At 33.6% G+C, this 18,297-nt stretch overlaps 1 protein-coding gene across 3 annotated transcripts in view; it reads right to left on the reverse strand.

The window, feature by feature from the left end:
• The window catches only part of PCDH17 (protocadherin 17), a 121,185-nt gene that overhangs the window by 71,689 nt on the left and 31,199 nt on the right, over positions 1 to 18,297 (reverse strand). For 2 of the 3 annotated variants that reach the window (XM_027557104.1, XM_027557106.1), the window contains exons 2-3: positions 9,828 to 9,886; positions 9,522 to 9,694 (exon numbers count right to left, since the gene is read on the reverse strand). In XM_027557104.1, the coding sequence (XP_027412905.1) occupies positions 9,522 to 9,694; positions 9,828 to 9,886 (232 nt within the window). The remainder of the gene's footprint in view (positions 1 to 9,521; positions 9,695 to 9,827; positions 9,887 to 18,297) is intronic. The other variant, XM_027557105.1, reaches the window with a different exon arrangement.

The following is an 18,297-nucleotide window of genomic DNA, read 5'->3' on the forward strand; positions in this document are numbered from 1 at the left end:
GTTTTCCAAATGTGCTGGCATATTGACTGCAGCATTTTCACAGCATCATCTTTCAGGATTTGAAATAGCTACACCGGAATTCCATCACCTCCACTAGCTTTGTTCGTAATGATGCTTTCTGAGGCCCACTTGATTTCACATACCAGGATGTCTGGCTCTAGGTCAGTGATCACACCATCGTGATTATCTGGGTCATGAAGATCTTTTTTGTATAGTTCTTCTGTGTATTCTTGCCACCTTTTCTTAATATCTTCTGCTTCTGTTAGGTCCATACCATTTCTGTCCTTTATCGAGCCCATCTTTGCATGAAATGTTCCCTTGGTATCTCTAATTTTCTTGAAGAGATCTCTAGTCTTTCCCATTCTGTTGTTTTCCTCTATTTCTTTGCATTGATCGCTGAGGAAGGCTTTCTTATCTCTCCTTGCTATTCTTTGGAACTCTGCATTCAGATGTTTATATCTGTCCTTTTCTCCTTTGCTTTTCGCTTCTCTTCTTTTCACAGCTATTTGTAAGGCCTCCCCAGAGAGCCATTTTGCTTTTTTGCATTTCTTTTCCATGGGGATGGTCTTGATCCCTGTCTCCTGTACAATGTCACGAACCTCAGTCCATAGTTCATCAGGCACTCTGTCAATCAGATCTAGTCCCTTAAACCTATTTCTCACTTCCACTGTATAATCATAAGGGATTTGATTTAGGTCATATCTGAATGGTCTAGTGGTTTTCCCTACTTTCTTCAACTTAAGTCTGAATTTGGCAATAAAGAGTTCATGATCTGAGCCACAGTCAGCTCCCGGTCTTGTTTTTGCTGACTGTATAGAGGTTCTCCATCTTTGGCTGCAAATAAAATCAATCTGATTTCAGTGTTGACCATCTGGTGATGTCCATGTGTATAGTCTTCTCTTATGTTGTTGGAAGAGCATGTTTGCTATGACCAGTGTGTTCTCTTGGCAAAACTCTTTTAGCCTTTGACCTGCTTCATTCCGTATTCCAAGGCCAAATTTGCCTGTTACTCCAGGTGTTTCTTGACTTCCTACTTTTGCATTCCAGTCCCCTATGAAAAGGACATCTTTTTTTGGGTGTTAGTTGTAAAAGGTCTTTTAGGTCTTCATAGAACCGTTCAGCTTCTTCAGCGTTACTGATTGGGGCATAGACTAGGATTACTGTGATTTTGAATGATTTGCCTTGGAAACGAACAGAGTCATTTTTTCCTTTAGAAATCCTTATATCAAAATCAATTTCAAGTGAATACTAAGCAATTCTAAAACTTTTGAATCTTCCACTTTGTTCCATTCCTTTCTTTACCACTCTAGGGCTCATACTGTCTTGCCTTGTGTTACTTGCCCAGCTTTCTAATTGTATTCCTATTTCCCAAGACACTGCCATAACTATCATACCTTTAAGAAGAAGTCTGAACTGTTACCTCCCAGGGCTGTGTTTCAGTGGTCCCATCATTGGGCTTCTACTCACCTCCCCAGGCTCTTTTCTACATTCCTATTCTCACACATCTCTGCTCACATGCCTCTAAGCAGCTTGCCAAACTCTACTTCCTTTCCTGTGTTTCTGAGAGTGCCTGTCATGTTCCCACCCACCCCAACTTCACTCTGCCAAATGAGCTAAACATATGCTGAAGAATCAGCTCTGATGTCTTCTTCTCCAGGAATGTTCTTTGATCCTCCAAATCCGGGCAGGGTTTCCATTCTCCTGACTCCATTGATACTCAGGGCAAACCTCTCAGTGCCCCAATCTCATGATTGTGTGTCAAATTCCCTTAATACGGTGTGAACTTCTTGAGGACCCAGCCTGTGTTTTCATATATCTTTGTATCCTTGACACAATCATTTATTAAAATATTGAATGAATGAATGAAAATCTCTTTTGGCACCACCATTCCTTAGCATGCTAAGAAGGTATCAAGGACCCACAGTTAGGAGAGGTATAGGTAATGTATCCAGATTGAAAAGAATATTTATTTCAGAATGCCTGGTGACAAATAATCCAGAAGCATTAGTGTATAGCTTAAGGAATGATACATTTAATTGACCTTTTGGAACTTTATTTCAATATCTTTATTCAATATATATAAGATATATGACTATGTGAAGAATTCATTCAATATGTATGAAAGAATCAAGCTCTGTAGTATGGCAGTTGACTTCTTCAGATTAATAAGGAAAAGAAGTATGATGATGAATCTGAAGTGCCTCTTCAGAGATTTTGAGGTGTCTATTAATGTGACACAGGAATGACACAGAAGGATGGAAAGGGCTCTAGACAGAAAATTATAAACCTGGAATGAGTACTACCTCTTCAGCTAGCCTGAAGGCCCCATGGAAGTCAATCTGTTTTCTTATATACACAATAGAGGAGTTATACTTCAAGGATTCTTACCATGAAGTTCTGTAATATGGCTTTCAAAAGAATAGAGAACCTGCAATATTAGAACATGTTATTAAAGTGAAATAACAGGAAATTACTGGGAGGTTTTAGACCAAATGACATGATTTTCTTGCAGTTCTTAATTAACAAAGGAGCTGATAACCATTTTATATTTTTAGCATTTATGGGCACACTCCTGCTTTCATAAAAATGCATATGACTAGTATAGAATTTTACTTATAAAAGTTAAAAAATACATTGTGATTATTTATAAATATTATTTAAAAATTTAAAATCCTCTAGTTGATTGGGAATATTTGAGAGTGTGTAATTCTAAGGCTGGGGAGGATTCCGTTGCCCCAAGTATACAGCAAAACTAGTTTCAAAAGTTTGGGAAATACTCTCCCAACATTTCCTAATTGGGATGTTTCAGCAAAAGTCATTGCTGTGCTTATTAAAAGCAAGAGAATCTCAAAATCACATTGAGTCTATAGTAAATCATGCAACACTTGTTAGAAAGGCTTTACGATGAGCAACAAATGTGAGAGTGATAAAATCTCTCTATTTTCATGATACCAGATGCTGAATTCTAGAAGCAGATGTTTGCACATGAGAAAAAGAGATGTCATTGAAACTTTTAAAGTTAGGTGATCCATGGGACAGTTGCAAAGCCTGGTAAGCAAAAATAAAGTGAAGCTGCTCACAGTTTGAAAAATATTTTATCTAGTAAAATGTAAAGCCAGATGAATTTGGAAGGTCCTAAAAGACAGCACAGGGAGGTGGCGAAAATGATATTACAGTGCTCTTGGATAGATGCAGGCTAATAAAAACTCACAGGGCTTGAAAATAATATGAATTCTTGGCAAATAATACAATTTCTTAAACACCATGTATGCAAATCATAAAGCAGAAGTTCCTCTAAAATTTCGTAAATTATTTCTCTCTGGCATTAAATATTTAACAGTTCCTTCCCGTCCCCTATATATGGCTGTAATTTTCCATTCCCTTCCTAAGACAAATTTCCTATTGTTTATAGCAACATTTCTTTTAAAAATTATTTTCAGAGACTGCCAGATGGCTGCTGAGAAGATGGACATGTCACCATCTTCATGTTCTTACTTCTGTAGAAGTAGATTTGCTGTTGCCTGTTCTGGGTAGGCCTGGGAAAATACACTGCTTGATTCGAAGGTAACCATAATGCAGAAGAGAAAACAGAACAGAAGCTTGAGAATATTGAAGTACTAAGCTAGCACTTTTCTAATCAGGGTCAGTTCTAGGGGAAATTGTAATGTAGGTCACATTTGTGTCTGGCCTCCCATCCCTCTGTCTCAATAAGCTCCCCCCAGATCCTGAATGCATGGCTCCCCATTCACTCGCATGAACAAGGATCTCAACCTCTACTCTCCTGTTTCCCTACTACTGCTTTCTGAAATAGCTCCTTCGTGGTAAAGCAGAGGTTGTAGAAACTGTTTCCTTTCCAGACATAATTAAAAATATGGTGCCACTGCAATCATTATGCAGTGAATTAGGGAGGGAGATTAAAAGGAGTGGACCTCAGAGTCTCACCAAACTCTGAAATCATATAACAAATACTGCAGTCATTGAAACTAGTATAAACCTGCTATGAAATATGGGGTCCAGAAGCAACATTTAAATACTAACTTAAAGAAAAAAAGGAACAGCTACAAAAAAAACATCTCTTAACTTTAGTTTTGTAGTTTTCTAGAATGTCCTCTGGAAAAAGGAAAGGCAACCCTTAAGAATGCAATTAGTTTTAAAACTGAATTCAGTGGAGCAAACCTACTTTATTTGGTTATTTCATTTATTCTCAACTTTCTACTGACTATTTTTTTATTAGATTATAATCAGGGATTCCATTGTGAAATGTTTTGAATTCAGAACATAATTTAAGAAGTCAGATTTTTCTGGCAGTAGAGAGAATAGGGGAGACAGAGACTTGAATAGAATAAAAGAAATCATAAGGCAATTAAATAAAATGAGAAACAAAAAAGAATGTGAAAGGAACAACTCCTGAGGCTCAGAAATGTCCTGGAGTCCAGTCACCAGGGAGGGCACCAACAATCTGGCCCCCACAGGGTATTGCATTCCATGTGAGTGGTGTTCCATTGCAGTCTCTAGCACAAGCCAGGCCATCAGTACTCAGGATGAACAATGCTACTCCACTAGCGTGAGACTTCAACTCAAGGAGTTGGTTTCAGTGACCCATAAAGATATCAGAAGACCGATAATCCTTGAAAAATTGAGAACAGTCACTGAGCTATCAATAAGAAGCTCAGAGAAATTGCTGGTCAGCATTTATGATAACTGCACATTTATTATTTGGGAATCAATAGTGACTACTGAATTTTAGGGAAAGCTTATTACATCTTTTAAAAAAAAAAAAAAGCAATTATTGCTAAAAATCAAAATACTTTACAGGGCTTCTGATGCATAGAAATTCAAGGGTACCGTACTTCCTTGTAAGTATAAATGGTATTCTGAGGTATAAGTTGTAAATTACCTTCACAAATTTTTGAGAGTTTTTCTTCTTTGTAAAATTGTGACTCGTTTACAGAAGTAACATTATGCATTTTTATTAGTTCTTGATATAAATTAGCTTTTCTCATTCCAAAATATAAAATCAGCAGAATAAGATCAAATGTATTTTAGTCAATTTTCTGTGTCATTCTGATAAACAACGACTTATTAAATAATATGTATGTGTGTGTGTGTGTGTGTGTGAATGTGCTACTATGGGCACCATATGAATTCCAAAACATTCAGATTGTTTTACTATTATCTCCCTCCTCTTTCTATCTACCAATTAACCTACCTATTTACATTTAATATTTGATGGAGAATATATGCGGAAAAATCTATTGACAGAGAGGGCAGACAGAAAACTGAACTCAAATAGTAAGAAACTAAGTACATTCTTTGAGAGGTGTTTTTTTTTAAATCACACTAAGAGAAACTAAAATAACTTATTTCTATTAGAGGGTTTATTAACATAAAATCCTTAAAGCTATCTTCAGCTATAGTGCATACCATCAGTTAGCTACTGAATCCTTTCAAATTTTTTTTTTCTAAAATAATGGGCAACACATACTAGTGCTGTATATCTGGGATGCTTAAACTGATGGTAGCAAAAGTACACAAATAACAGGAATAAAACAAATGGAAAAAATCTAATGGTACAAAAGAGAAAATAAAATAGCAACAGTTGAGTTAATGAAATAAAATTTCAAATGTACTAACCTTTTGCAAAGGGAAATTATTATTAGCATAGAAAATATCCATTGAAAATATGAAGATTATTTTTTAAATTGATTTTAATTTCTAAGTTAAAATAGTATTTTAATTTAGAAATAGAACATTATTTTTCTTAATAGAGATAATTTAAACAAGGGAAGAAGCCAACTAAATTAATATAAAAATATGAAATATAACATGCTACAACTTTTTAAAAACTATTAAGACACTACTATAAATATTTTAGAATGAGCAAAAGTGATAAATAGGTTTCTTTTTGTTTCCTTTTTGTTTTAAAGGAAATTTATTTCTATTTTTATGAGATTTTTTTAAGATATTAAAAATTAGTGTTTAACATATGAAACTTGGACATGAGATAATTATTTGAATACTGCTGTCATCTTCTTTCATCTGTAAAAGAAATTACTCTTTATAGGTGTACATTAAATTAATTTAGCATTGGCGCTTACGGTGCTTTTCAAATAAATTAACAGAGTTACAATGACCAAGACAATGGCTGATTGCTATTTATTTATTTACTTTTCTGAGTAAACCATTCATTATATGAATAGCATAAAGCATTGGTTAAGAGGACAAACCCTGGAGGCATGCTATTTTATTTCTGATGCTGACTTCACTACTTACAGCATGGAACACTGACAAAGTTTCTTAACATCTATAAATGTGAGAGGAACTATATTCATCTATTTATAAATGCAATGAATACCAAAAAGAATATTATGTTTTAGCCACTAATAATTCAATGCATATAAGTCATTTTGATATTTTCCCCCAAGGTTCATATACATGAACTCAAGTTTTAACTTAACCTTCAATGTTTACTTGATATCTAGTCATAGCAATGAATCAGAATGTATATTTGAGTAAATTTGACTATTTGGAGATAAAGTTCTATAGAAAAGATATAAATTTTGGTCATATCTAGATCTAAGATAAAATTTCAACCTGCTCTGCAAGTTAACAAGTTCCGCATAAGCTCAGTTTTTTTATATGTAAGATACAAATGCTAGCTATTTTAGAGTTTTCAGGTTAAATAAGCTAATGTTAAAATGAAGTTAGCATAGTTTATGGTAAGTAGTAAAAACAATAGATACTAGCCTCCTCTGCATCTAGATAGGTAGGTAGATAGATGTATACATAAGATACATAGATAGGAAAAAGACAAAACATAAGGGAAGGGAGCCAGGGAGCCAAAAAGATGGTCTAGGTGATGGACAGAAAAAGACAGATTGGAGGTAGATAGAGAGTTAGGTAGGGAGATAAGAGATACAGGTAAATGAGAGAGGAGATAGGAGAGAGAGACACAGAGAGAGTCTCCCATCTCTACCACAGTTACATACAGTTTCTTGAAGTGTGAAGTCGGTCAGTTGTGTTCGACTCTTTTGCGACCCCATGGACTATAACCTGCCAGGCTCCCCTGTCCGTGGGATTTTCCAGGCAAGAATACTGGAGTGGGTTGCCATTTCCTTCTCCAACAGTTTCTTGAAGGCAGGATCCAAATCAAATTTATTTCTGATGTCCCAAAAGTATCTAATTTTCCTTACTATTGAAAGCATCTAATAGATATTTATTAAATAAATGAATTAATGAGCCAAATCCATCAATCAATCAAATACTCTTAGTTAATCCTTCAAAAATCATGTTTTAAAGTACAAGTCAGTCTCCTATGTAATTCAGAGATTATCTTCTCAGTGTGGCCTTCGGATTCATAATTTTCTCATGTTTGTTAATACATGAAAACTACTTTTTTTACAGGAGACATCTCTATTGGCATTCTTACTCGTAGACTAGAAGCTATTTTATGTGTAATATTAATTAAAATATACATCAACTATATGTTCTTTTAATAGCTACCCTTCTAAGATATTACTTTTTGATACCAAAATAGGAAAAAATAACAGATTTTCAATATAAACTACATTTTCAGACATAAATGTCCTTTACTTATAGGGTTTTTTTTTTTTCATTCTTATCAATTACATTGCTCATTCAGTGTATGGAAAGGAATTAAGAAGTTCATAGTGAGCATCAGGGGAGAAGGCAATGGCACCGCACTCTAGTACTCTTGCCTGGAAAATCCCGTGGACAGAGGAGCCTGGTAGGCTGCAGTCCATGGGATCGCTGAGGGTCGGACACGACTGAGCGACTTCCCTTTCACTTTTCACTTTCATGCATTAGAGAAGGAAATGGCAACCCACTCCAGTGTTCTTGCCTGAAGAATCCCAGGGACGGGGGAGCCTGGTGGGCTGCCGTCTATGGGGTCACACAGAGTCGGACACAACTGAAGTGACTTAGCAGTAGTTGCAGTGAGCAGCAGCCTGGTTTTAATTAACAAATTTTCTCATGAAGATATGACAGTAAATGTAAATGCTTTACTTACTCTATGAAGCTTTACAAATAGTAGCCAATGAATTACATGCAAACCACTTTATCACAGACGTAGACGAGTCTGTTAGGCTGTGTATTCACATACCAAAATCCAAAAATTCATTACCTAAAATGTGCCTAAAATATTTATATGATTTTGTATAGTCAAACCCATAAAGACCACATATGTCACATCAAATAATCATTCAAATTTGCAAGAACTGCAAATATTAGGTAAGTATTCAAATAACTTTTGTTTAAAGTAATTTTTAAAACAATATTGCCTTGTTATGCAAAAACTTGCTACAATATATCTGGCATTTATTACTTAGAAAACAAGGCTTTGGAGAGGGTCATTCTTAAAATAAGGCCAGCATAATTATATTGATTGCAGAAACTTAAATATATATATATTAATTAATTTCTGTATTGAATGTATATATATGTGTGTATGTGCATATTTGAATTGAAATTTCAACATGATTAGATAAATAAAAAGCATTCTATCTGCTGATGTATATGTGATAGGAGAGATTACACTAGAGGCAAAAATTTGCATTCTATGAATCATCTATCATTAAATGACTTAGAAGAATAAATAAGTTCAAATAGTTTAAATATAGCTCCTCAAAACTTAAATATCAAACATACTTGCATATCATCAATATTTTGAAAACTAATATTAACTAATATAATATGCATTTGTAACTCTGAAATTCAACTTATGCAACAGTTCTTTTTACTTTTTATAATTAGATATAAAAAAGCTTTTTCACAACATCTAAGTCTTATACAAAAGAGTAGCTTAATTCTCTTTGGGTGAATCATTAATTAACATTGTACTGTGTTTAAAACAATAAAAATATCACAATTAATAAAAAGACATATCAAGCTAATAAATTGAAGTTAGACTTTTAGAAAAGACATATGTATACATGAAGAAGCATTTCTTTTTTACCTCTATCAGAGTAAACAAGTTCATGTTTATTTGATATCCAGGAAGACTTAGATTTAAATCAAAAGAAGGAGCCAGAACTCTGGCTTAGCTGTTATTTGACTCTTGAAAAATGACTTTGGAGCTAAAACCCACACTAAAAATAATACCAACCCTGCTAAGAGCTATACAATTTCAATCAAGTTTTCATTTCACCTGAATATGTTAAATTTATTCATTTAATCTTTAAATTAATATATTAAAATGTGCATATCTAGTTAACATATATCATATTTTCCTTTACTAAAATGCAAAACAGCAAAGGTTAGTAAATGTTCATAAAAATAAGTATAATCTAGTGACTTTGGAAAAGTTCTCATTTTAGGAAGATTTCAGGCTTCCATGAACTTCAGAATCCATGAACTTCATTTTTCTGTGGTTACTGAAGTATTGATGTTTATTTTGCTATATTATAAAAGCTCCATTCCAAGGTGATAAACTACAACTAGTATTCTGAGGTTTAATATTGCTTAAGCTTTATACTTGGTAAGCATTGGAAGGCTTCACTCACCTTGTTCAAGTGGTTGGCTTTTAGTTGAAGTCGTTTTCATCTTGAGCGCCTCCCTAACAGACATGTCACAGCAGGAGCCTTTGTTAGTGTCTTGGTCACTGTCAGCCTGATCACTGTCCCCGTGCCCACTGTCTCTCAGGCTGGCTCTTTCTGGGTCCTTAAACGTGGAGCTACTGAAATACATATAAAGAAAAAGAAGAGAAAGTATTGTCTCTACAAGTTTGAACCTGAAGTGTAGACTCTTGCAAAGCAATTTTGACACGAATGCAAATGGGGAAGCCGAGAAAGTTATTTAATAGGCCTTACCTTTGAACAAACTGCTGCCTGCTGCCCATGTAATTGGGCTCTGCGGGAAAATTGTCTGTCTGCGAAAAAGAAGGAAAAAAATACGTATAGTTGTACACTGGACAAATCTCCTGCAGAGCAACAAGATTTCCTAGTGGAAAAATGATTAATAATTCAAAAATTCCCTTAATCTTCAGATTTGTACATTTTAATTAAATTGGAAATTGCTGACATGTAATTATGTACTCAGAACAATTAAATGATTCCAGTCCACAAATTACCTGTTAAAGTAAACAATGAGCCTGTCATAACTGGCATTCTCTGTTAGTACCAGGATAGATAACATTCTCTGTGTTGTTTCATTACTTAGATATTAAGATTGAACATTTGTGGGAGGAGTGGAAAAATGACCTAATTTCTCCATATTAAAAACATGAATTATTTAATAATACTCATTTTGAAACAAATTTGCATCATCTGCTGGGGTTCTTTGCCCTCCTTGATGTATTAAAGTCATCCCCGCCTCAATTAAGAGATATAGAGCCTTTCCTTCAAATTGTACCGGTGACAAACACAAGCATAGCACCTATGACTGGACTCATCTCTGTAATTCATTCTTAGCTGCATCCTTACACTGGAAATTGTACTCAATACAAGGGAGAGGGGTGTTAGCTCTTGATTATTAGAACAAAGTGAAATAAAAATGAGAATTAAAATGTTACTTAAAACATGGAGAATTAAAGACACTGAGAAATGAGACTTGTTTTTGTGGTTGTTTTTACTGCTTCCAAACTGACATGGAGGTCTGCCAAATAGAACTGAATTCTCCTTGTACCATGGAACAGAGTCTTTTGGGAGAAAGAGAGTAGATCTTTCATAGATCTCCCTATACTGTACATTCATACACATTACTTCTTCTTGCAGCTGACTCAGCGACAAAGGTTCTCCTGTTTTCTGCCTCACTTCATATCACACCATTGTGCTCTGAAGCAGCTATGGGTTCCTACAAGATCATCAAGCGTGCAAGTATCCGTGACACAGAAGCACATAATTCATGAAGCAGAGGACCCAAGGTAAGGCTTAATGTAGAGCAATATGTGTTTTCCTTATAAATAAGGCTAATTTAAACTAATAAGACTCTTTTCTTGTCCCATGTTAATAATTTATTTGGCTTTTTAAACTATTAATGGAAAAAAATGTTGAGAGTAATAGCTTAAAGTATTCTCTAAGGTTCACTGTCTGCTAGAAGTTGGGGGACAGGAAAAACTTCCACAAATTTCTTAATCTGTTTCTTACTGTGGTTCTAATGACCTTTGTCAAGATAAATGCAAAGACAACGGTAAACAAGGTAGATTAATTTCTCACTCCTAATCTATTTAACTAGTAGTTGGTAGCAGATATATTTTATTAATATGTTTTACAAATTTCCAGATTCTGTGAAGCACCTTAATTGTTTCCATAACTACCTATCCATCTTTAAAAGATAAATATCTTCCATTAAAGTAGTAATGGAAACCAACACCGAGAGCAAAACTGTTTGCAAAAGAATTTTGCAATTTTAAAAACTAAAATTTCTTAGAAACTCCACATATAAACTTAAAATCATCTAGTTCATTTTTTTTTTTAATTGGCTGAAAACATGAATCAACCCATTATTGCTGTCAGCTAAAAGCTAAGCCTGAGTATTTAGATCAGAAACAGAATCCAGGGTATTTGGGAGAGTGTGTGCCCAGTTCTGTCTGACTCTGTGTGACCTTATGGACCATAGCCAGTCAGGCTGTTTTGTCCATGGGATTCCAGGCAAGAATATTGGAGTGGGTTGCCATTTCCTTCTTCAGGGGATCTCCCTGATCCAGCGATCAAACCCACATCTCCTGGGTTTCCTGTGTCTCCTATATTATAGGCAGATTCTTTACCACTCAGCCACCGGGGAAGCCCATTACGGAAAGAGTAAAATGTAAAGTGGAAAGTGGAAAACCCTGATATTTGCTATATCAGGGCTATTACAGCTAATCTTGTAATGTTAATGGCTATGGTTATGTGGAAATTCATACAATATGGATCCCTATTCAGTTAGACACAGGGAGATAGACTAGGAAAACTTTTTCTCCCCTGATGTAATAGAGACAGTAACTAAAAACGTTTGCATAATATCAACGTTCTAAGCAATTCTAATAAGAGACTTAAACTAAGAAATAAAATACATTTTCTAAGTAAGTGAAGGGTTATTTTAAATTATGTGCTAGTGTGTGTGCAAACGTGTCTTTGTATGTTTCTATGTATGTCTCAGAGTGTTTGTGACCACTGGGCAATGGTAATGCTACCAAATATTGTTTTGATGAAAATAAAAACAAACAACAGACAGTCAGAAAAGAAAGAATTTTGGAAAGGAAAGAAAAAGAAAAAAATAAAGGCAGGGAGAAAGGCAAGAGGAAAATAGAGAGAGGAGGAAGAGTAAAATAGAAAGATACATACAGGAGAAGAAATGAGAGTAGTTTAAAAAAAAGCAAAAAAATGTTGGCTTATTATTATGGAATTTCACAAAGTACAATTTTAGAAGTCTGAAACTTAATAGTAGCAGAGTATCAGAAGTTGACTAATAATGTCTGTCTGCATTTTTCCATTAAAATAGGTAGGAATGTGAGAGAGAGTGTGTGTTTATAATTACTATAATGAAATAGCCATTTAGCCTTTAACAAACTTATGACTAATGCACTATAAAAACCACACTGATTTTAATGTAAAAAATAACATTTTCATTATCCAGTTTCCAAGGGTATCTGAAAACTCATTAAAAATAATCCGAATATAAAATAACAGTATTTACAGAGTAAAACAAAAAACAGACAAAAAGCCATATATATCAAGTGCTAAATGTAGAAATAGAAGGGCTTTTAGCTATTTTCCAACAGTGTATTCTAAAAATTGAGTTCCACATTGTACATTTAAAATTCTTAAATTTTAAGTCTAGAAAGAAAGTAAAATTTGAAGTCAAAGACATAGACTTTTAGGTCTCAGCAGAGTAATTAAATTATGAATATATTTAACTCTTGAAAACTTCATTCTTTTCCATAAAAGTGAATCACTAGAATGTATTCCCTTCAAATGCAACTTGAACACAGCAAGTTTTACCATTTATTTTTAAAGCTTATAATTTGTTTATTGTTAAAAAATGGATCCATAGAATTGATGAGTAGTAACAGAAAAGTTCTAAAGTAAACATTTTGAATTAAACTGTAGGATATGATGATCATTTTAAACTATTTCACTCAGAAATAAAATGGCAAATATTTGGTACTTTTTTTCAATGATCATTTGCTCAGAATGATTACTTAAAACAAATCTAAACTAATTTATGAAACTGCTTGACCATCCTAATTTCATTTTTTTGGTTTGTTGTATTGATTTTTGATGAAGATAAAAGTTCAGATATTCTTTACATTCTTTTTTATAGAAAACATAAACAAATAAAAAATCAAGTAAACAAACAAAGTAGATAAAGTCTATATGATACAAATGGTTTCTTCGATATTTTCCTTTATGCATTCTCTTCTAGTGCTCAGCAAATTGTAGTAAATTATAAATGATACTTGAAATCATAATTTTTATTAGCAGTAGGTGGTAATTAACTATTCCTAAGATATACTATTTTCTACTACTTGCTCATCTAGAACTCTAAAAATAAATCTATAAAATATCAATTTTAAAAATTAGTATCTCTGAATAAAGAAAAGAAAGCACCTACTAAAGCTGAACCATGTTGCCTGAAACTGGGAAAACTTTTTATTTGTGGAAGTAGATTAATTTGATATGACCACTTAGATGTACATAAAAAAGTTGAGCTGAAAATAGCAAAAGGAGTCAAAATAGATTTTTTTAACTATTAGAAGCATACAAATGGAAATTTTAAAAATATGTCCAACATTTGACACAACTTAACATCTATTAATGATAAAAATTCTCAGCAAACAGGAATAGAAACAAACTTCTTCAGTTGTATAAACAGCATCTATCAAAAAACAGCATCTATCTCACGACTGTGAGAAACCTAGACAGCATATTAAAGAGCAAAAACATCACTTTGCTGACAAAGGTCCGTCTAGTTAAAGCTATGGTTTTTCCAGTAGTCATGTATGGATGTGAGAGTTGGAGCACTGAAGAATTGATGCTTTTGAATTGAGGTGCTACAGAACACTCCTGAGAGTCCCTTGGACTGCAAGGAAATCAAACCAGTCAATCCTAAAAGAAATCAACCCTGAATATTTATTGAAGGACTGATGCTGAAGCTGAAGCTCCAATACTTTGGCCACCTGATATGAAGAACTGACTCATTGGGAAAGACCCTGATGACAGGAAAGATTGCAGACAACAGGAGAACGGGGCAGCAGAAGATGAGATGGTTAGATACCACCACAGACACAATAGACATGAATTTTAGATAGTGGAGGATAGGGAAGCCTGGCATGCTGCACCTCACAGGGCTGCGATGAATTGAACATGACTTAGCAACTTGAACATACAAACATCACACTTGAAAGACTGAAATCATTCACCACTTCTATTCACCACTGCACGAAAGCCATGCTGCTGCTGCTGCTGCTAAGTCTCTTCAGTCGTGTCCGACTCTGTGCGACCCCATAGATGGCAGCCCACCAGGCTCCCCTGTCCCTGGGATTCTCCAGGCAAGAACACTGGAGTGGGTTGCCATTTCCTTCTCCAATGCACGAAAGCCATAGTATGGTCAATAAAGCAAGAAAGAAGGACACACAAATTGGAAAAGGAAGAAAAATTTTTCTTACAGTGTTGTTGTATACTCAGGTAATAGTATTGCTCAAGCAGAAAATAAGAATCAAGACAGATGAAAATAAACAAAACTTCTCAAAACCAACAAATAAATTAAGCAATGTTGCCATATTCAAGGTCACCACACAAAAATTAATCATATTTCTATATTATAGCAATGAACTATTTGGAAACTTAAATATCTGAAGCAATAGATTTATAATATTTTCCTGAGAATCAAATACTTAAACAGATAATTTACAAAAATAAAAACAAGTACAGAATCTGTACATTGCACATTACAAAAAGTGATGGAATAAGTCAAAGAAGGCCTAAATAAATGGAAAGATATCATGTTTATGGATTAAAAATTCAACATAGTCAAAATATCAATGTTCCTCAAATAATCTATACATGTAATATAATTCCATTCATATTCTTTGCATGACTTTCTGTAGCTACAGACAAGAGGATTCTAGAATTTAAAACAAAAAGAACTATAATATTCAAAATATTTTTGAAAAAAAAAAGATTAAATTTGAAGGAATCACATTACCCTATTTTAAGAGATACTATGAAGCTACACTAATGAAGACAGTGTAGTATTGTCAATGGAAAAGACACATAGATCAATGTGACAGAGGAGACTATTCAGAAGTAACCAACAGAGATATTCAACTGATTTTCTACCAGGTTGCAAAAGGCAATTCAATAGAAATAAAAAACTTATTAAAACAAAACAAAAAAACTTTAAAAACTTGAAATTGATCACAGATCTAAATGAAAATATAAAACTTAAGAAGAAAACACTGCAGAAAATCTATGTGACCTGGTGTTAGGTAGAATTCTTTGACATAATAACAAAAATATGATCCATAGGGGAAAGAAAAGACCAAAATTAACCCAATAACTTGATATTTACCTTAAATAAATGAAAACTATGATCACACAGATATGTGTACAATTTTCAAGAGCTCTCTTTGCCAAAACTGGAATCAGCTCAGATAACTTTCAACAGGTGGACAGATTGTGGTATATATATAGAATGAAAACTATAAACAACAACAAAAATGAACAACTGATCCAACAACTTGGATGAATTGCAAAAGCATCATGTTGAGTGAAGGAAACCAATCTCAAAAGAATTGTACATTGTATGATTCTATTTATAAGACTTTGGAAAAAGCAAAAACTGTTATGACAAAGAATAAATCCGTGGATGCCAGGGTTAAGATTGACTATAGAGACAGAACATAAGGAAGCTTTTTAGGGTGATAGAACTCCTTAGTATGCTGACTGTGGTGTTAGTTTTATGAAGTTATACATGAAAACACACACACACATTCAAAAAAGGTTCATTTTACTGGATGCTAATAACAGGTAATTCTAAATATAAATGTATATGGTAATCATCTGCATCTCATACACACTGAAGATACTTCTGTCTCACAGAGAATTATAAAACTAAAATTGTTTTCATTAAATAGTCTCAATAAAGAGTATTTCTGAACTTTGCCTTTAAAATGTATACAGTTAACTTTCAAAACCCTATGTAGAGATCCCATGTTTATTTGGACAGGCTACAAAGAGATTTGAGATCTAAAACTCTATATACCCACACTAACAAACCCAAGCAACACTCTATAAGACAGTCATCTTAAATATGAATTATTTAGCTTAATTTTCATTTTTTTCAAAGATCATTTTATTGTGTGTAGTTCTTGTTTACCCAGCCACAAAATACATACTTTAAGTAAATAAAGATTTCAGACTGCATTTATGGCAAAGAAGCTTTTCCTTTCAATGCATGAAAAAATGTAGCTATATCACGAAGAAATAGGAACCAGCCTTAGAAATGGTTAGTCTTTTAATTTAGAAAATATCTCATGAAAGTCACTCTATATTTGTAAATAAGTGAATCTTTGTAAAGCCTAAAGACACTGAATATGAAATTATTAGCATCTAAGATGCCCCAAAGTGTATGAAAAATTATCAAAATAATTTTACAACTTTGACAGTATCAAAGGATAAGACGATCTAAAATGTGTGGTTTAAATTTTATATGAGATAATATGTGAAAATTTCTTAGTTGTATAGTAGCTTTCCTGTTATAACTTTTTAACTTTTTATTTTTTGACTGTACTTCACAGCTTATAGGATCTTAGTTACCCAACCAGGAACTGAACCCAGGCTCCCTGCAGTGGAAGTGCAGAATCCTAACCACTGGACCAGTAGGGAATTTCCACTTTTAAATTTTTTTAATCCTATAAGCAGCACTGTAATAATCTCGAAATGATGATAACTGGATGAAAGTCCGGTAAACTGTAAAACACCACCGAATTTCTAGAAAATGAGAAAACGGTGGAATGAGAAAAATAAAATCCTCATCATTTTGAGTCTCATTTCAAAAGAATTTTAAGAAAAAATCAGAATACTAGTCTCCAATTGTATCCCTACAAAAGGAAGAGAGAAAAACATTGTGAGCTTTAGGAAAGCAGACTCTTATCTAGAGTTATTTTCACCATCATAGATACTATTTAAGTAAATGATGCTAGAACTCAATCTATGATTAGTGCAATAACTATATGATAAATATATACACAATACCTTGCTGCTAATTTACTAGCAATATCTTACATTTCCCGTTATAGAGTCATGAGGCAGTCAGGAAACTTCCTATGGAGAGATCAATTTTGACAAACCAAACAGCTCTGGCATTTCCAGAATTGTTGTTGTGGAAACACAGAAGACAGTGGTTTAAAAACTGCTGGCATTTTTTTGATATTATTTTGTGTTTCTATGTCTGTTTCTTACGAAAGAGGAGGCCTTTGGGACAGAGGTTCAGTAGGTAAACTCATTCCACAAGCATTCGTTTAGCTCAAATTATGCACAATATAAAAATCTAGCATTCAATGTATGTAAAACAATGTAAAACAATGTAAAATTTGCAATATCTGAGATTCAATCAAGAATTACAAGGCATGCAATAAACCAGAAAAATATAAACCATACCTAGGAGAAAGATCAATCAATAAAAAGAGACCCTGGCATGAAAAAGATGACAGAATTAACCAACAAGGACCTTAAAGTCTCTTAGAATATTGGAAGAATGACCAGGAATGTAAAAGCATGACCCTGAGAGTAAGTGCGTCAAGTTTTGAGCCCTAAGAACCTCTCTTGCAGTATCCTCGTCTTGGGCCTAAAGACAAGAAATAGAGTGAAAATGAAAGTTCTAAAATTGAAAAATTAAAACTAAAATTCAAAACTATAATATTTGAAAATAAAGATACAATAAATAATACTGACAACAGATTAGACAATGAGGGACAAAAGATGTAGCATTTTGCACCAAGTTCTAGAAGCATCTACCTCACCAACTATATTTATACACATATACATATATGTGTGTATATAATATAAATGTTTTATGTTTATCTGAATAAACTTTATATATCTGTGCCAGCAGCCTGTTTATAATTTTGTAACATATGAGAGCAGACAGATATGTCAAATACAAAAAGGTTCTTTCAAAGGCTGCAATATAAATACAAAGAAAGCTTTCATTCTAGTGTTATTGATCTAGAATTGGAATTATTGAAGAAAAACTAAAGTGTGTACTTGACTCTTTGAAGTCATCATTAAGAGAAAACTTCTCACAAATGAATGTTCAATTGGATGTGTAGTTATAGTTTCAGTTATACTTAGATGA

Source organism: Bos indicus x Bos taurus, chromosome 12, assembly GCF_003369695.1.
Source record: "Bos indicus x Bos taurus breed Angus x Brahman F1 hybrid chromosome 12, Bos_hybrid_MaternalHap_v2.0, whole genome shotgun sequence".
Taxonomy (NCBI): Eukaryota; Metazoa; Chordata; class Mammalia; order Artiodactyla; family Bovidae; genus Bos; species Bos indicus x Bos taurus.